The following is an 18,414-nucleotide window of genomic DNA, read 5'->3' on the forward strand; positions in this document are numbered from 1 at the left end:
TATTTTAAAAGCATACAGTAGTTGAAGAATTTCATTCTATGGTTTTAGAAAAGTGGAAGGTATTGCAATACACTTTCATTTAGTTTTTTTAAAATAATTTTTTAGACTTTTTTTTATTTTTGTAGACTTTGTAATTTTGAAAAGTAAAGGTGATTGTCAAGTGCTCTGTTTTCCTTAAACAACAAAGTAAGTGTTTCCTCACTAGATTATGTGAGAGTAAACTTTAATAGAAATATCTTGAAGGTAATTTTTGTAAATTTTCAACTGAATTTAATGAGTTGTATAGTATTTCTTATTTTATTTCAGATTGCTTACTCTTTATAATTTCCAGCTAGTTTAGAGTTAACTTAAATCTGGAAAACATCAAGAAGATAAGTTGAATCAAACTCATTTTTGGATAACTAGACTTATAAATATTAACATGGAATAAATGCCAATATTTTCCCCCAGTTTTTGTACAATTACTGAGGATTATGTGGCAGATTTTACACATTTCCACCTCACACTAAAGCAGGTTTTGTGGACTGTCAGGTTGATGTACGAGCTCGTGACAGTATCACCCAGAGATGCGGGAGATGGGGGAAAAGGGGGGACCAGGTCCCTGAACGCAGCCGGATACCCTCACCACGTGCACTGGGACTGCCCAGGCTCATAGGACCCAGACTCTGCAAAGGACTTCAGCTTGAAATAATCTGTATTTTCAAAGTGTCAGCTGATTCTTTTCTTTAGTACCCTCAGATCTCTTCATGGAAAACAACTTCCTCTGATCATTTGATCCCTGTCTATGGCACTTACCTATAACCCTTAATTGACCATGTTTGCATGTAAGTTCCTTCTATCTGATTTCAAAATGGATGTGGTTTCTGCGTGTGTGTGTGTTAACAGCAACTAAAGAAAAACAAAACTTACATATACATTACAATTTAAGAAGTGCTCTTGATATGAAAATAAGCTTTTAAAGTCAATATACTAAGTATGAATCAAGAGAAATGAAGTATTTTAATAAGTAACTGAGATTTTAACAGAGGGTTAGAGGTAAAACTAAATAAACTTGAACTGCATAGGACACTCTGAGCTCCCCATCCTCCCTCAAATAATTATATAAATACAATTCGCAAGCACTGGAGGCCAGTTCATTTCTCAACTCCGTGCCAAAGTCACCCCAAGTGTGTGCAAGAGGTAAACTGGGAGGAACAGGCCCTCTGGTCCCAAGGCAGATGTGGAGGGATTGAGCCGAGACTGCTTAGCAACTCAGCGGAGGAAATGACGAGAAGGAAACTGCTTTGTGTCTCAGGAACCGAGTGGAATTCCAAGATAAGAAAAACAGTTGCTAATTTGAGTATAAAAGCAGGAAATATGATACACTTATTTCCCTTCATGCAAACGCAAGTACATGAAGGGCTGTGTGAAAATTATTTTTCCCTTGTTTGGATTCACATTGCTTCTCTTGGACACGCTGGCTTTTCTTTCTTCTCTCCTTTGTGGATATTATGGCTGATAACACAACAAGTTTAGGGAGTCCATGGCCTGAAAACTTTTGGGGTAAGGTCTTTTTAAATTGTTTTTAGCTTAAAAATAGAATGGAGAGAAATGCACTACATAATTTATTAAAACATTGAGAGTGTCTGAGACATTTTGTTTTCTGTCAATTGATTACTTAAAATCTTAATGTATTTATTACCACAGAAGTCTATAAATATAAATGTCTTTAGCTTGGGCTATGAGGTCATTTAAGAAGCATCTGATCAGCAGCTATAAAACAAACATCAATGAAAGCAAAGAAAAGAAATACAAAGTGAAAGTCATTGCTGTCTTGAATATGGATTTAGGAGAAGAAATAAGTTTAATTTGCTTTAAGGACTATAGATTTTATTTAATGATGTCAAAGTGCTCTGTGAAGGTTATTTTAACTGATTTTGTCAATATTGTTTTCCAAAGTGAATCTAAATAACACAACTCTAATTTTAAAGGAATACGTTTGGAGAGGATGACTTAGATGCAATATGGAACAGTATTATGAAATCAGGAAAGATGGCGTGGAAAAAGGCAGCATTATAAGGGAAGCCTATTACAGTGGGAAAAGGAGCGAGGCCAGAGTTGTGATTTTGGCTACAGCCAATGGCAGGCGGTTACCAGTGCAATGTTCCAGCTGTTGTCAAGAGCAGCAGGTCCTTGAGAGGAGAACAGCCAGTGGCTCCAGACTGGACTCACACAAGGAAAAAGGGCTAAGTGAGATGCTGAGAAATGGGGGAGGGAGGAAGGAGGAAGGATTGAATTCAATTCAGAGGAAAAATAACTTAATGGAGAAAACGGAGTTTGTGCAGAGATCTTTAGCCCTCTCTGTACATTCAGAAAGCGTTTTGATCATCTCGTAATCATGGCGAGCCTTCCGCTGCGGCTCACAGGAGGGTTTGTGACTCTGCAGGTGAAGGGGGAAAGCAGCAGCGGTTCACAGTCCCAGGAGGCCTGACCTGTCTGCTAGCACTTCTTTCTAGCAGCTCTCATTGGTAGTTGATGATGTTTGCTTTAACTCTGCAGAGTTGGGGTGAACATCCTCACAAAATTGTACAACAAAATTGAAACAAGAAAGCAAAGCATGCTTTGTACATTGTGCAAAATGGCTTTGCCAATCAAGCACGAATAGTAATTTCATTACATGTTGGCGACAATGATTACTCAATGCCCTCGTTTCCAGAAAAAGTAACATGCGAAACATGCAAAAAATAGAATATGGCAAAGATAAATTTGTCATCCTAAAAATAAATATGTATGCACACTACTCAAATTGAGGGTAACATAAAGGGCAAGATTAATGTGTAAAAGCCAAATCCAGTTTTTACAAATCATTCAACATTGAATTTCAGCTTTGCAAAAGGCAATTACTTCTGATGACCAAAAGGAAGCTAATGATCACTAAAACACCATAAATTTTTCAAGAGCGTAATTACAGCTCATCTACTCATAATAAAAAAATCTAAATACTGTACCAGGAACATCTGTACATAAGAGGGAATTCAAACTTACTGATCCAAAGACGGGTGCCAGCATTCCCGTGCTTTATCATGTAAATAAAGTGGAAATACAGCATGCCCAAATGGGACTGGGTACATTGCTAAGCAGTAACAAAACCAGTACAAATTTGCTAAGCAGATGCAGTATTTGGTGATTTGGGGAAAATATATGATAAATTGCAGTATTTCATCTGGCATAAACTGTAAGAGATGCAATATTAAATGCAAGCAAGATAAAAATTTCCCCCAATTTATTCAGCTTTTCCATTTTCCTTTCTTTCGTGTATTTGCCACCGATAGTCCAAAAGTATGATTTTGAAAAACTTGCACAATGCAGTGTAACAAATTATTTTATTGCTTATCAAAATTATTTATCTGCTTGGCACTTTTGCATTCTGAGGGTGATAGAAAATAGTTTTAAAAAGCAAATTTTAAATCTCAAACCATACGAATTTCCTGGATTTAACAGGCATAAGGATTTAAATATGTTTTCCAAATACTGCTTTTTTGATTTACTTTGTTGAGTAACAAGAAAGAAGATAATTATGCTGTTATGATCAACAACAATGCCTTGAGTTTTCAGTTTTCACACGCTAGTCTCACGTCGTACAGGTCATCAGGGCAAGTGCTGTTTTGAAATTGCTTGTGGCACAGAGAGAGAATGCCTCTCCCCACTTCCAGCCTTTACTCCTGGAGCTGCACCTCACCTCCCCCTAACAGCAGGAAACATGATCCTTGGACGTTCCCTGTGGCCTGCTCCCATCAAACAGGAGACCCAGGTCACTAAACCCCGTTATTTATTTAACGCTAAGAGCCTTAGAGAGGACATAGTTTCATTTATCTGCTGTGCGTTATGCCTAGCCTTTGTCCAGCCTTGTGAAAAAATTAGGAGAAGCTATGGGCATAGTATTTCACGAATAGATTCTCGAAAAAGGATGTCTTTCCCAAGAGTATCCTATTGTTGGAGCTCATGATGTGTCCACACTAATGCAAATGTAAGCGTGTACCATTATTGAACAACACAATGCATGAAAAAATCACAATGATTTGATCATATAAGATGTAAGCAAATCCATAGCTGAGATTGCATTTAAATCCTTCTCTTCTTAGAGTGGCTTCAAGTAGGAAGTTAATTGTAAGAAGTACTTCCTAGTCGTTGACTTTCCACTTACTAACTCAATTTCATTCAGTTCCACAGTTTAACAAGAGTGTTGACTGACCGTATTAGACAGTGTGTTAGGCGTTAGTGACTTGAATCAGGCATTGTTTGAGAACTTCATGGAGATGGAGGAAAACATTAGCAGCACAGAGTAGGAGGGGGAATATCCACCATGGCTGGGGAAGTCAGCGGTGTAACTAGAATTCATGTATTTGGGAGTCCTGGGCACTGAGGGAAAAGCTGGCTGGAGGCAGTTTTCAAGATTCTCAATGCCAGTCCAGGCGTCTGAGCCAGTTTAATTTGAGCACTTGCCAGCTAGTGACCTCAAGTCTGCCTTCCTCCCTGCTAGAATTTTCTTTCAGTGTAAAAACAGAGCAGAAGAACTGAGATGCACAGGCGCTAAAGCGTTGGAGGCCAAGGGGCTTTGACTCTTCAAGTCTTGGCCTCTGCTGACACCTGCTGACCTAAGTTTGTCATGTGCCTTTGCTGCCTTTGGGATCACTGCTTCTTTCCCGACTGCTGGAGTCTCAGTTGTACAGTCTGCGTAAGGTGGATCAGAGGCGTGGCTTTTCCTTTCCTAATCTTGCTCCAGGCTCTTCTCTGTCCCAGGGGCACAGGGCATGGCTGCAGCGGTCTCAGGTGGCAGGGCTGCACCGGGTGCCTGCAGTGTAGCTGTAAGACTGTCACCCCTGGCACAGCCCGCTCTGTATTTTGCGCTTTGAGTAGCCAGGATCCCCTTTGTGATTTTTCTGAGGACACCCCAGCACCTGCTTCAGTTCATCAGAGGGCGGTGGTCTCATTCTGTAAAACCCTGCAAACTTTTCTCGGGTCTCTCCAAAACCGCCCCTATACCCTGTTGGAGAAAATTGACTTCAGGTTATAGTTTGTGGTAAAAAGTTACCTGGTGGAAGCCTTTAGACTATTAACATTTTGAAACATAACCATGCAAGCTAATGCTGTTTTTTTACTCTCGAATTATCTACTAATTTCAGTTTTTTTTTTTAAAAAAAAAATGTTATTTTGGGGGGCTGGGACTGTAGTGTAGTGTGTTACACTACCACCTGGGGAACCAGCATCCCATATAGGCTCCAGTTCAATTCCTAGCTGCTCCACTTTCAATCCAGCTCCCCCCAGTGTGCCTGGGGAAGCAGAGTAGGATGGCTCAAGTCCTTGGGCCCCTCCAAATTCCTTACAACTTTAGAAATTCTGTATGTAAGTCAATGAGTGATATTGACCTCTAATTCTTTCTTAAGTATTAGAATTTCTATTTTTTAAATTTCAGACAGAGAAGTTTATTTTCCAAGGGACCAGGTGAGCAGAGAAGGAGGGATGGGGAACACACCTCCAGAGAGAAAGCCAGGAGGTGGGGTGCCTCTTGAAAGGAGAGAGGGAGAGACACCAGGATTTCTAGAACTTTGGCTTGGTATCAAATATACAGCTTCAGTGATTACAATACCAAGATCAATAAGTATCTTATTTTTAAAAATAAAATTAGAGATAATAATTCTGGAAGGAAAGATTTCTGGCAGTAATTTGTGCCTTTTGGTATGTTTTGATCACTCCTATGTATTTTTTTAATGATCAAATATGTCACCACACACTTCTGTGTACTCAAATCTCATTCTATCTGATTCTATCATGTGTTCATATTGGCTTCATATTTTTAAGAATAGAAACAATCCTGGAGCCTGCCTGATGCTGCTACAGGTTAAGCTGCCATCCGTGAGATGGACATCCCATGAGTATGGGGTCTAGTCCCAGCTCGGCTGTTGCCTAGCCAGCTCCCTGCTACTGTACCACATGGAATTCCAGGCTGCTGGTAGCTGCCTGGCCCTGCCCTGCTGGCTGCTGCCACTTTGAGAGTGAACCCCTAAGAGTGGGAGAATCTCTCTCTGTCTCCCCTATCCAATTCTAACTTTAACTAAGTCTTTAAAATACCATGTTACTCAACAAACTTGTTTATCCTATTCCGTGAAGTATTAAACCTTTTACTATAATATAAATCTAAACTGTGTTATCTCAAAAGATGAAAACAGAGAAAGGAAGAAGGAAAGAGGAAAAGAGGCAAAGAATGTCATTATGTTCTCAGAGTCGTATTGACAAATTATGTTGAATCTGTTACATAGTAATTACAACTAAACGAATTTAAAGAGTGGGAGATACAATTTCTTTCCTGTTCTGAACAATGTTGAGTGAGCCCATTAAGCTGGCTGCAGACCTCACATGAGCAGACCACTAACTTAGTTCTCTTGGCTAAGTGCTCATCAAAAGCTGATGTTTTACAACTTTAGGGTTTTTTTTTTTCACATCCTTATTTAGACAAAAGCTTTATGGTCATCAACACTATACATTTTAAACAGTGTTTCTGTAACAGTCGTTACGTTTACAAATATACACATACATACGTGCATACACACTTCATGTTCTTCTAAGAGTATTTATTTCCATGCTCAGCATTTTCTTAATGATATTCATCTAAATAAGTCATTTTTTTTCAATCCAAAATTCCATGGCTAAGTTTTTTAAATAGGGAAGTACACAGTTTGTTAACATTTTTGTCCATGATGCTTCTGTGCAATAAACCCTCTGAACTTCTTGCTGATGTGGGTGTAGCCTAGTAGCTGTCGGTGACCCTTCCCTGGTGGCCCATGCCTCTTGTCCTCCACATCTCTGGGAACCAGCAGTGACCTGACACAAGATCCCTTTTATTAATTAATTTATTTCATCCACATGTGAGAGATCACGTGATACTTATATTCCTGTGCTTGGCTTAATTCACTTGGCATAATGACTTTTAGGTCTATACTGTTGTTGCAAATGCCATGTTTCCATTGCTTTCTATGTCTGAGTGGCATTTCACTGTGTATTTATACCACAGTTTATTCATTCATTAGTGGACTGAATTAGGTGACTTCCATTTCTTATCTGTGGTAAATAGTGGTGCAATAAACTGCAGAAGTTTCTTGAAAGATGGATTTTAGTTCCATTGGTTGTACACACAGAAATGGGCTTTTAAACTTTTAGGAGTTTTTAAACTTTTAGGTTTTTAAACTTTTAGGTTTTTGAGGAACTTCTAGATGGTTTTCCACAATGGGTGTACTAATTTACACTCACACAAACAGTGTGCAAGGGTTCCCGTTCCTCCATGTTCTCTAATAGTTGTCATGTTTTGCCTTTTTGCTAATAGACCGTCTTCTTGGAGCAAGGTGGCACCTCAGTAGGTCCTTAACTTGCACTGCTCTGATGAACAGTGATAAAGAGCTCATTTTCAGGTGCTCGCTGTCCATTTGCACAGTTCTTTAGCTCTAGTGGCCAGTTCATGTTTTAATGTTTTCTTCTGTTTTTTTTTTTTAATTTTGAATTAGTATTTAGCAGATTTTATGCAACTTGTAAATACAATGCTAAGAACACGATGACATTTCCCTGCTCCATCCCTTCCTCCTTTCCTCCCATTGTGCCTCTCTTTCCCTTTTTCTGTCATATTTGTTTAACACTTGAGATAACATATTTCAGATTTGAACTTCAGCAAAAGACTCAATACTTCAACAAGCAAGAAAGTCAACAAGTAAAAAGTGAAATACCTTAGTCACACAATCATTAAATAGGGCAATGACCATTTCACCCATGTAGCATAAGTTATAACGCAAGCACAGATCCTTAAATCTGTAATAGTATAATGTTCTGAACCTCAGATTTGACAGATACAAACCAATGTTTCATAAAACTACAGTTGTAGCAATACCAATACACCCAGACATTTCCTTCTTCTATAATTTTGCTTGCCTTTAAAATTTTAGTTCTCACATATAGGATATAAATACATGGTATGTGTCTTTCTGGGTCTGAGGTCTGGCTCATTTCATGTAATATAATGCCCTCCAGTTTGTTACATTTTTTGGCAAATAGAATTTCACTGTTTTTTTAATATCTGAATAATATTTGCTTGTGTATATATACACATTTTCTTCAATTGTTTCCTCATAATTCAATCTTGGAAAGTCATATGTGTCAAAGAATTTGTCCATTTCTCCTAGAGTGTTCAATGTATTGCCATATAATTTTCACAACAATCCTGAACAGCCTGTTGTAGTTCCCTCTTGTCATTAGAAATGTCTGCATTTCCACACATGATTTATGAATTTTATTTTAATTTATTTTCATGTTTTTATTTAATTTTATATTTACCTTTTTCATAACAAATTCCTTTTATTTTCGACGATGTCTGCATGGCTGAGAGGGATGCATGCCCATGTGGATCACTGGTTAGAGTGGGGAAGGTGAAGGGATGGGTGAAAGTAAATGAAGCAATTGCCTCCAATTTCCACTTTTCTTCCTGAATATGCGGAAAGTGGGGAAAGGGCGGGGCTGATTTTAACAGTCCAATTGCATCAGTACCTGTGAATGTGGGATGACCATCCCAGATCTCGTCCCAGGGTTCCCGATGTGGAGCATGTTCCGAGAGTTCTATTGAAGTGGTTTTGATAGCGATTTCTTTGCTATCAAAGAGGAAATCCTTCCAAGGTCCATTTGTTGACATAATCCAATTTACAACCCCCATTTGCTCAAATAATCGATGTCAAAGTTTAACCAGGAGAGGTGTCCACTTTGTTCTGTCTTCCTTGGCACTTGGTTCGTTCACTCCCCTACAGGGTCTGCATCCTGACAGAGGAGTTCTGCAAGCTCCTCCATCAGGTCATCTTGCAGTGGCCAGGCTCAAGCACACTGGTGGGTTTTTGGCTCAACCTGATTTGACCCATCTCCTGCCCTGACAGGTACAGTGGCCTTGCCCAACCAGCCCACACCCATTTCAGCTCTTACTCTTAAGTGCAACAGCCCAGACATGCCTGATCCAGCCCCAGACCCAGCTTTCACATTGTCCAGTGGATGCCAAGACATAGCCCAGCTTGTTCTATACTCACTCTGGCTTTTGTGAGCATCAGTGGATGCTGAAGCCCAGCCCAGTCTGGCATATCTCAGGCCTAGTCCACACCCACTCCAAGAGATGCTGTAGCCATGTCCAACCCAGATCTTCACACCCATTCCAACTCTTATGCTCACTAGTGGAAACTAAAGCCCAGCCAGAGAATCCCCTTAACTCCCCCACCTTGCTCACTTTCAGCCACATATTTTGCTTGTGCTGGTGGTTGCTCTGACGCAGCCCAGCATAACTCATCACCCAGCTTGACTTTGCCATCAGATGTTGCAGCCTGGCCTGTCATGGCCCGCCCCTATTCAAAACTCTCACTTTGAGTTTCTCGGCCTAGCCCTGCCCCACCTGTCCCCATCCCTGGCTTTCATGTAAACCTGCTCGGGTGAAAGCCTAGCTGAGTCCAGTATGACCCACACCACATCCTGACTCCCTTATATGCCAGTGTGCTGTGGTTTGGCCTGGTCCTGCCCAGTCCTCCCCATCCACCACACTGAGCCAACCCCTACACCTGCCAACAAGTGAAGCAGCCCTTCCCAACTGACACAGCAAATATTGACTCACATGATCACCAAGGGGAGCTGTGGCCCACCAGTGGAGTTCCCCCATTAGACTCACTCCCAGACCCAGATCTCACGCATGCCAGTGGGTGGTAAGTACTTACCTGGCACAGTATCCACCTTGGTAATCAGCCTTTATGTATGCTGGTGAATCTTGCAGCCTGACCCACTACACACTAAATTCTTGGGAGTGCCTGTGGCCCCAGAATGCATGAGTGTCGCTGAATTCCGTCATCGTGCCTAACTCAACCTGTCACCACTCACAGCTCTGGAGCAGTCCAGTTGGTAGGGTAGTCCAACAGGAGTGAGCCCATGATCCCCCACAGAATCTGCTCCCAGACCTAGTCCTCTTGTGTGCTGGTTAGTATGAGCACCAAGCCTAACATGTTCCACAACTGACCTGATAGTCACTGGTGGGTACTGTGGTTGAGCCCTGCCTAGCCTGACCCCCAGTCATGGTTTTCAGGTACGCTGTTAGATAGTGGTTGATATCAATAATTGTAGCTCGGAGAGTTTAGGTAAAAGCTGCAATGTCTTTAATAATAAAGAATCCTTCAGATTTTCTGTTGATTGCTGTTACAGAAATTTGTGTTTTCTAGGAGTTGACCATTTGAATTAAAAATCTGAATATACCGCATATAAGCTACTCATGACATTCTCCCATGTATTTTTCTTACAATTTATTATTAAAATATTTAAACATCTAAAAACATTTGAACATGTCCATGAACACTCATAAATCTACCAGTGTGATCACATCATTAAAATGCTTCTAGTTTTAATTATTAATCTATTTGCGGATACGTTTCAAAGTAAATGGAACATATCAACATACTTCTAGTAACTTCAGCATTCATATAATTTATAGGGAATTCAAAGTATTTTTTAGCAATTTTCTTCAATGTTTTATAAACATATTTAAATACAATGACAAAATAAACCAAAAATGTGGTGCACAAGGCACAGCAGAACATTTGTTGAATTTTTACATTTGTTGAAATGCATACACACTGATTAAAGCAAAGGTTGGTTGAGACAGAGAATTTAATCACCAGCTCCCAGAGTCTCCGAATGCCTCTTCCTGGTCATCGTGACTATGCCATCACCAGAGGAAACCACTCCGCTGGCAATGTTCCTACCAATGAAGTCGCAAAGTTTCTATTCTTTGTACAACTTATTTCCCTCACGTGGAACATTTCGTATCTATTCTACATGTAGCAGAATATTTTCTAAGTATTTTACGTTATTTATTTTCATAATGATGGGAACCATGGCTAAGTGCAGTTTGGGGCAATTCAGAATAAACCTGCAATATCTCTTCTTGTAAATGTTTTTAAATGGATCCGTGTTGTCGCTTAAATACTCTCAAGTAATGCCAGGCTTATTGCAGGCTCGCTCTTGCACATGTGTCAGAATTCAAAGCTGGGGGCATGAACGTGTGTAGGAAACCAGGATTTATTTACAACAAAACAAAGCATACAGATAGAAGAATTAAGTCAGGCTACTTTGAGACAATTAAACACACACACACCCCACAGGAAAGAAGGAGAGACAAGTTGGTTAGCAAGTAGTTGAATCTTACTGTGGTTTTGCCTTGCGTTTCTCTAGTGCAAATGATGTTAAGCAGATAAGTAAACCATGATCCCACTGCTACGCCACACTCACACTCCATATTTGCAAATAATCTATTAGAACACTTGCCCTCCTTCTTCTAGCTGCTTATGGCAGAGTTCAGCAGTTTGTACAGAAGCTAATTGGCTTAAAAAGCCAAGAGTCTTGATTGCTCAGAACTATTTTTTAAAAGTACTGTCTCTTGATGCTAAGCTTTCTCTGTCTCACCTTTTGGTCTTTATGTTTTTGAGAAGTGTTTGTTCAACTATTTGATCTGTTTTGATTTTCTTTTAGTCTTATTACTGAAGGGAAAAGTCCTTGGTATGCACTGGTTGCTGTCAGATAAGTGTATGTTTGTAAATATTTATCTGGTTGTCTGTGCTGCCAACTCATTTTCTTTGAAATGTTTTTGCAGCTCCAGTTTAAATGTATCTGTGCATCTTTGAACATTTGCATCAGTATTGTCTCCACTGTAACTCACATAATTTTTTGATTTATTGGTACAGCAAGGTTTGCAAGGTGTAGCCTGAAAAGGAGTGTTTGCGCATGGATTGAACCCTCACGAAGGGATTCATTCCTGCTTTTCTTATGTGAGTGAGGGTTTGCTTTCACAGGTCTCAGCTTACACGCTCTCTCTGCTTCTTATGAATTTCTGCATTACAAGTTATTCATCGAAAGAGCCGATGCCAGCACATTCCCAGCTCTCAACACTGTGACAAAAATCAATCCCACTTTTCTTTCAAATTGATTTGAAAGACAGCATTACAGGGAAAGTCAGGGTGAGACAAGATGAAATAGAGAAATCTTCTATCCGCTCGCTCACTCCCAAGTTGACTACAGCCGTCCTGTCCGTCCCAGACCAAAGCCAGCAGCCAGGCTAATGCAGGGTTCTCACAGAGGTGGCAGGGACTCAAGAACTGCCCTGGGCACTTTATCAGGCAGCTGGATCAGAAGTGGTGTGGGACAGAACTTGGATCAGCTCCCATAAGAGATGCCAGCATTCCAAACAGCGGGGTAACCTACTGCCCCACAACGCTGGGCCCGGCCCCGGTCTCCTCTCCATAAATGATCCAATCTCAAGGAATCTGTTACTGCAACAGCAAACAAAGATATTATCTAAACACGAAATGTTGGTTTCTGGAAACTATCAAACTTCACCCTAATTAGTCATTTAGGTATTCTTACGCTGTCCTCCAAAATTGTAATGGCTGAGGATTTTAGTTTTCATGTTTCAAATCCAGAGTTACCCATCAAATATTAAATTTCTGCATATTCTATAGAAATTGAGCTTTTTACTAATATTCATGTTCAGCTTTTCCAGCTGAATTTTCTAAGATTTTTTTTTTTAAATCCCTTTGATGATTTTGCTAAACTCCAAAGGACAGATCAGTGTGAGCGTGTCTCCGCGGTTACAGCTCTTTCATTCCACCTGTTGAATTTTACAGTAAGATCTCAGACTTACGTACGCTCCCCAACTTTGTTCTTTTCCTTCTTTCCTTTAGCATTTATTACAGAGGCGGATCAGGATCGGGGACAAGGAGGTGAGATAGGTGCTTCAGCTTTCCCTGCTGTATCCGGGGTGGGGGAGCGCACCACTTTTTGCTATCAGACTACACCAACTTCTGGGGCCAGAGCTGGTTTTTTGATGTTGCTTTAGAGATCCCAAGAGGGAAAGAATGTTCCATGGGTGTTACTCAGATGGTTTTAATTGTGCTGAGTAGTTAGTCTTGTTGCCCCAGAGGTGAGAAATCCTATCTGAGGCCTGTTGGCTATTCATGCCTATGCCATTGAATCTACAGATCTAGACGTTTGCTGAAAGCCAGGCCTGAATTGCTCAACCTTTGTTGGCTCAGATGAGCTGGCTGCCTTATCTTTCATGTGCATCTGGGTGTGTTCTGCCTTTATGCATGGGAATCAGCAGACTGAGGTGTCCCAGACCCTCAACATGTGCTCTGGGCTCAGACCACATATCTGTGTGATTTTCCCTGAGGCAAGGATTGAGCGCAGAAATGTAATTGGGCAGCCCCCTGGGTAACCTCGCCTGGGAGGCCCTAAGACAGAGCTCTTGTGTGCACTACTTGGTGCAGGGTCAGGTTCAGCCTGCTGCCTGAACCAGACAACTCAAGTAACGGTCGGTACAGCTGCCTGCCCAGTCCCACCTCCAGTCCCAACTCTCATGTACCGGCAGGTAATGTGGCCTTGCTCAGCCAAGCCTTTCCTAAACTGGCTCTTGAGTCAACGAGCAGTGCTGCAGCCTAGATGGTGCCACTTGCCAGACATGCTCCCAGAGCCTGCTTTTGCATGCACAGGGGAGTGCTGTGGCTTAGCCTGGCCACTCCTGGCCCATCCCAGTTCCAGCTCTTGCCAACGGATGCTCCATCTTAGCCCAGCCCAGTCCGGCTCACTCCCTGACATATTTTATTATGCACTAGTGGGTACTATAGCCTAACTGGACCCACCTCAAAAAACCCCTAATAGTCTTGCCCCCAAACACAATTCCCATGGCACCTGTGTGTGCTGCAACCAAGCTTAGCCTGGCTTACTCCCAGTCCTGGCTCTTACATATGCCAGCAGGTGCCTTTGCCTGATCCAGAGGCCCTGTGGGTCCATCCATCTCATGTACTTGATCTCAGCTCTCTCAGTTACCCACAAGTACAGTGGCTTCCACAGAAGCTCTTAGAAATTATTGTATGCATGTCAAACATGCCCTCAGTGGCTTCCATTCTGATTTTTCCCCAGTTCCCTGGCTCTGGCCATTGTTTGGCCCCCACAGACACATGTAGCAGAAAAAAAAAGTCATCAACAAGGACTAGAATGCCAGCCAGCTGTTGGCTGCTTTTCTCCCAGCAGTGTAACATTCGCAAATGTTACACCCAGAGCAGGCCTGGCAGTGGCCTTCAGCTGGAGGAACTCGGTTATTTTTCCCTGAAGTCAAGGACAAAGCACGAAGTCTAACTGAGAGGTTCCCGAGGCAACATCATTTTTTCAAGGTGACACGGACTTCCTTTGATTCCTTTGTCTTGCTTCTCCCTTCCATACTTGCTGAAGTACAGCTGACAAATAAATGTTACATGTTTAACATGTATGATATGCAATTTTAATATTACATAATATAAAATGATTATTGCCATCAACCTACTTAACATATCTATCATCTTGCACAGTTACTTTTTGGGTATATGATAACTTTTAGAATCTCTTCATTAATTGCAAACATATAATATGCTATTATGAGACCATTCAGTTGTCTTTCCATGTCTGTCTTATGTGACTCGGCACAATGGCCCCCAGGCTCATGTAAGTTGTTGCAAATAACAGGATTTATTTTTGAAAAGGATGGATGTGGGGCAGTATTGCAGTGTTGTGCCTAAAGTTGCTTCTTGCAATACCAGTATCCATGTGGGTGCCACTTTATGTCCCAGATACTCCACTCTGTCCCAGCCCTCGGCTAACGCACCAGGAAAAGATGGCGCTAGTGCCTCAGGCCTTGCCACCTTCGTGACTCCTGGTGTCAGCCTTGCCCATTGCTTCCAGTGGTGGCCACATGGTAACTGAACCAGTGGATGAAAGACATCTCTCTCTGTTTCTCTCTGTCGGTCCCTCTCTTTGCATCTTTGACCTTCCAAAGCAATGAGTATTTCTTTGTAAAAAGCTGGATGATAATACCCCAATAGTATTACATTATATTATATTACATTATATTTATTGTATTACATTATATGAAACAGATATCTTTATGTGATAAATCTCTTCAATCATGAACCTTGGGCATTCCAACCTTGAGTGTCGTGAACACCCTACAATGCACGCGCGGGTGCACACAGCTGAGAGGCGCTGGCTGCATTTCAAGGAGTAGGAATATGTTCGAATGTGTCTCTGGAGGAATTGCTGAATCGACTATTTGCTCCATTTTTAACTTGAAAGAGATCGCCATACTTGTTTCTCTCCTGGCTGTATCAACTGAATGACCAGATCAATATTTTCTTCCCATCACCTCAGCACGTATCTTCTGCCTTTCAGCCCACAGCTGGGACAAGTGTGATAGGATACCTGATTATAGCCCGGTCTACATTTCTCTGAGAGGGCTCATCATGTTGAAAACCTTTCGTGTTGCATGCCTTTTCTGGAAAAAAGTCGGCTGAAGACCTTTTCTCGTCTTAACATCAGTTAATTGTTTTCTTGCTATAGAGCTTTACGAGTTCCCTGTGTACTTAGGAAGTCAATGTCTTTCATATGCAAGGGACATTCAGAATGTTATCAGACAATAATGAATAGATCATGTACATATTTCAAAAAGTTTTTGCACCCCAAATAAACTTGTCCTTTATTTCCATTTTTCTTGAATGTTGGGAAGTACTCCGTAAATATGGCTTACAGTTTTTCCCACTTTAAGACTGTCTCATCAGTCTGTTCCTGTTTATTTTGATATGCAGGAGCTTTATAGTTTTTGCAATCCCATTGTCTCTAGCAAAATTTAGCTTGTGGTCTTACAATTTCAAGAAGTTTCTGAATGTTTTAGCACGGCTCGGTTCTGCTGTCCTTGGGAAAATCACTCAGGCGCTGGAACAATTCAACTCACAGCCACTAGATGGAGACCTCTACTAACTTTTTAATACCAGGCTTCAGGTGGTGCTTGTTATTGGCTACAAACCAGATAGAATACAATATTAGATGTCCCGCATCTTAACCACTAGTTTAAATTTCTAACTGGCACATCAGAGCACCTGTGTTCAATTCGTACCTTCAGCTGCGCACGCATCCGCATTTCCTTCTAACAGGCAGTGGTGATGGCTCAGTTAGCTGCGTTTCTACATTCACAAGGCATATCGGGGTTGAATTCCTGGCTCCTAGCTCCAGTCTTGTTCAACCCTTCTGAAATGGACCATGAGGAATTGAGTAGCTGGTGAAGCAGCCACAGATTTTTTTTTTTTTCATGCAAAGGAAACACTGTGTTTCTCAGCTTAATTCTAAAATATGTTTTTAGTTCAGAAATGGACATAGGCATTACTTCTCTCTGGAGTAAGTTTTTCCCACTCTTCCCCACCCCTAGTACAGGAAATCTGAACAAATACAACTTTGGTGAATTGGAGCACTCTGAGACTTGGAGTTCAGAGGGAGGGAACTCCATTATCACCAGGAGTGAGAAAAAGCCTGGTGGCCGGCACGGGTCCTGTCACCATGGAGTCTGAGAGATAAGCGACTTGCCAGGTGTCCAGGAAACGTGACATAACTCAGTTTGCCAGGCGGTCCTATGGCAGCACTTCCTATTTCAGAAGCAGACAGGAAGGGAGGCGTTAGGAGGAACTCAGGTGGGAGGATTCAGTGTGAGTGATGGGAGCAGATAGAGGAGAAGGCAGAGTGGTGATTAAACACCGTATCAACTTGACACATCAGTGACTGTTGCCACCCACAAGGAAATCAGGTCCAGACCACATTTACAACTCTGTAATGTATCAACTTAAGTATGGCATTAGTATGACTATCTTCGTTTCCTAGTTGTTGGGTAAAACAGGATAACAGTATGTTTAGTTGGTTATAGTTTGTTCTCTGTTTTTCAATTGCGTACCTACTTTAAATGTGATTTAGCTGTTCGTTTTTGTTTTGTTTCAGAGGACCTTATCATGTCCTTCACTGTGTCCATGGCGATCGGACTTGTCCTGGGAGGACTTATCTGGGCTTTGCTCGTGTGTCTGTCTCGACGGAGAGCCAGTGCCCCCATCTCGCAGTGGAGTTCAACTAGGCGATCGAGGTCTTCCTACACCCATGGCCTCCACAGAACTGGGTTTTACCGCCACAGTGGTTGCGAACGTCGAAGCAACCTCAGTCTGGCCAGTCTCACTTTCCAGCGGCAAGCTTCCCTGGACCAAGCAAATTCTTTTCCGAGAAAATCAAGCTTCCGGGCGTCTACTTTCCACCCTTTTCTGCAATGTCCGCCACTTCCTGTGGAAACTGACAGTCACCTGATGACGCTGCCTTCCTCCAGCACCTCTGCCGGCATCGCTGCCTCGCGCAGCCTGAGCCGCCCTGATTTGCACTGGTCCAGCAGCAACCTCCGAGGCAGCCTCGTAACAGCACCGCCTCCTGCCTATGAGTCCATCATCAAGGCGTTCCCTGACTCCTGAGTGGGGTGTTTGCCTTGTTTCATTGTTATCCTTTCCTCATTTCTTAGTTAAAAAAAAAAAAAAAGTCATAAATAGGCCAAACGTAACTTTGTGGCATGTCCCAAATGACCAATGAGTCAAATTAAGATATGCTTTTATAAATTGGACATCACAATGTGAAGCATCTTTGAACATGTTTTTACATTACATCTCACACAAAAAGGGCTCTGTTTTCCTAAGCAGCTGTTTATTTCACCTTCAGCGTGGGATGCTGATGCGAGAATCAGCCATAGCAGGCTGTATGTGGTTCTGCCTCAGCATGCACGGGGAGCGGTCCCAGGACGGCCGGAGAGCAGCGGGGCTCACGGGTGACTAACTCTCCACAAATTGCATAGTAATTGCTTGTAGCCTGTGGACAGCATCTTTTCATATGCTTTAAAGCATCCCTGGATTTCTTGTAATACCAAATATAACGTAAATAACTGTTTCACTGTATGCCTAGGGTGTAAACCACAAGAAGAAAAGTTTATACACGCTACGTACAGAGGCGCCGTTTCCCTCAAGTCTTTTCAAAGATTGGCTGAATCCAATTGACTGAGTCTGTAGATTTACAACCTGAAAAGCCTTGCATTTCAGGTTAAAACAAAACCTTAGATAATCAGGGTTTAAAATCCTCATTCACTTTCCATATAACTGTAAAGAAAAAAAATGATTCTTTAAACGATTCTCTATCTTAAGGAGATGGTTAGTTAATTCTTTACAATGGCAAATGAGCTATACTGATACTTCATTATTTTTAGTTATATGCAAAAATACAGCATACAGGAGGTTCTAAATTCCCTCCCTGCCCCTCGCTCACAAGAAGCATGGGGCTCGGAGGGCGCAGACCTCCTGGGAGCCTAGAACACTTTGCTTTTGACTCTTTCTCCCCAAGAGAGACTGCTTTTGTGTTTACTCCAAGAACAGTTTTTCACATTTTTGAGCTAAAACCCTTGGAAATGTTAACATGATGATGATTTTTTTTTAATTTTGGAATCATATTCTT

At 41.7% G+C, this 18,414-nt stretch overlaps 1 protein-coding gene across 1 annotated transcript; it reads left to right on the forward strand.

The window, feature by feature from the left end:
• Positions 1–1,371: 1,371 nt before the first annotated feature.
• On the forward strand, positions 1,372–18,012 carry MYCT1 (MYC target 1). Its single transcript, XM_040965216.1, has 2 exons — positions 1,372–1,542; positions 16,879–18,012. The coding sequence occupies exons 1-2, from the start codon at positions 1,491–1,493 to the stop codon at positions 17,388–17,390; spliced, it is 564 nt and encodes a 187-aa protein (XP_040821150.1). The 5' UTR covers positions 1,372–1,490; the 3' UTR covers positions 17,391–18,012.
• Positions 18,013–18,414: the final 402 nt, after the last annotated feature.

This window comes from Ochotona curzoniae, unplaced genomic scaffold, assembly GCF_017591425.1.
Source record: "Ochotona curzoniae isolate NIBS_2020 unplaced genomic scaffold, NIBS_Ocur_1.0 scaffold_3890, whole genome shotgun sequence".
NCBI lineage: Eukaryota > Metazoa > Chordata > Mammalia > Lagomorpha > Ochotonidae > Ochotona > Ochotona curzoniae.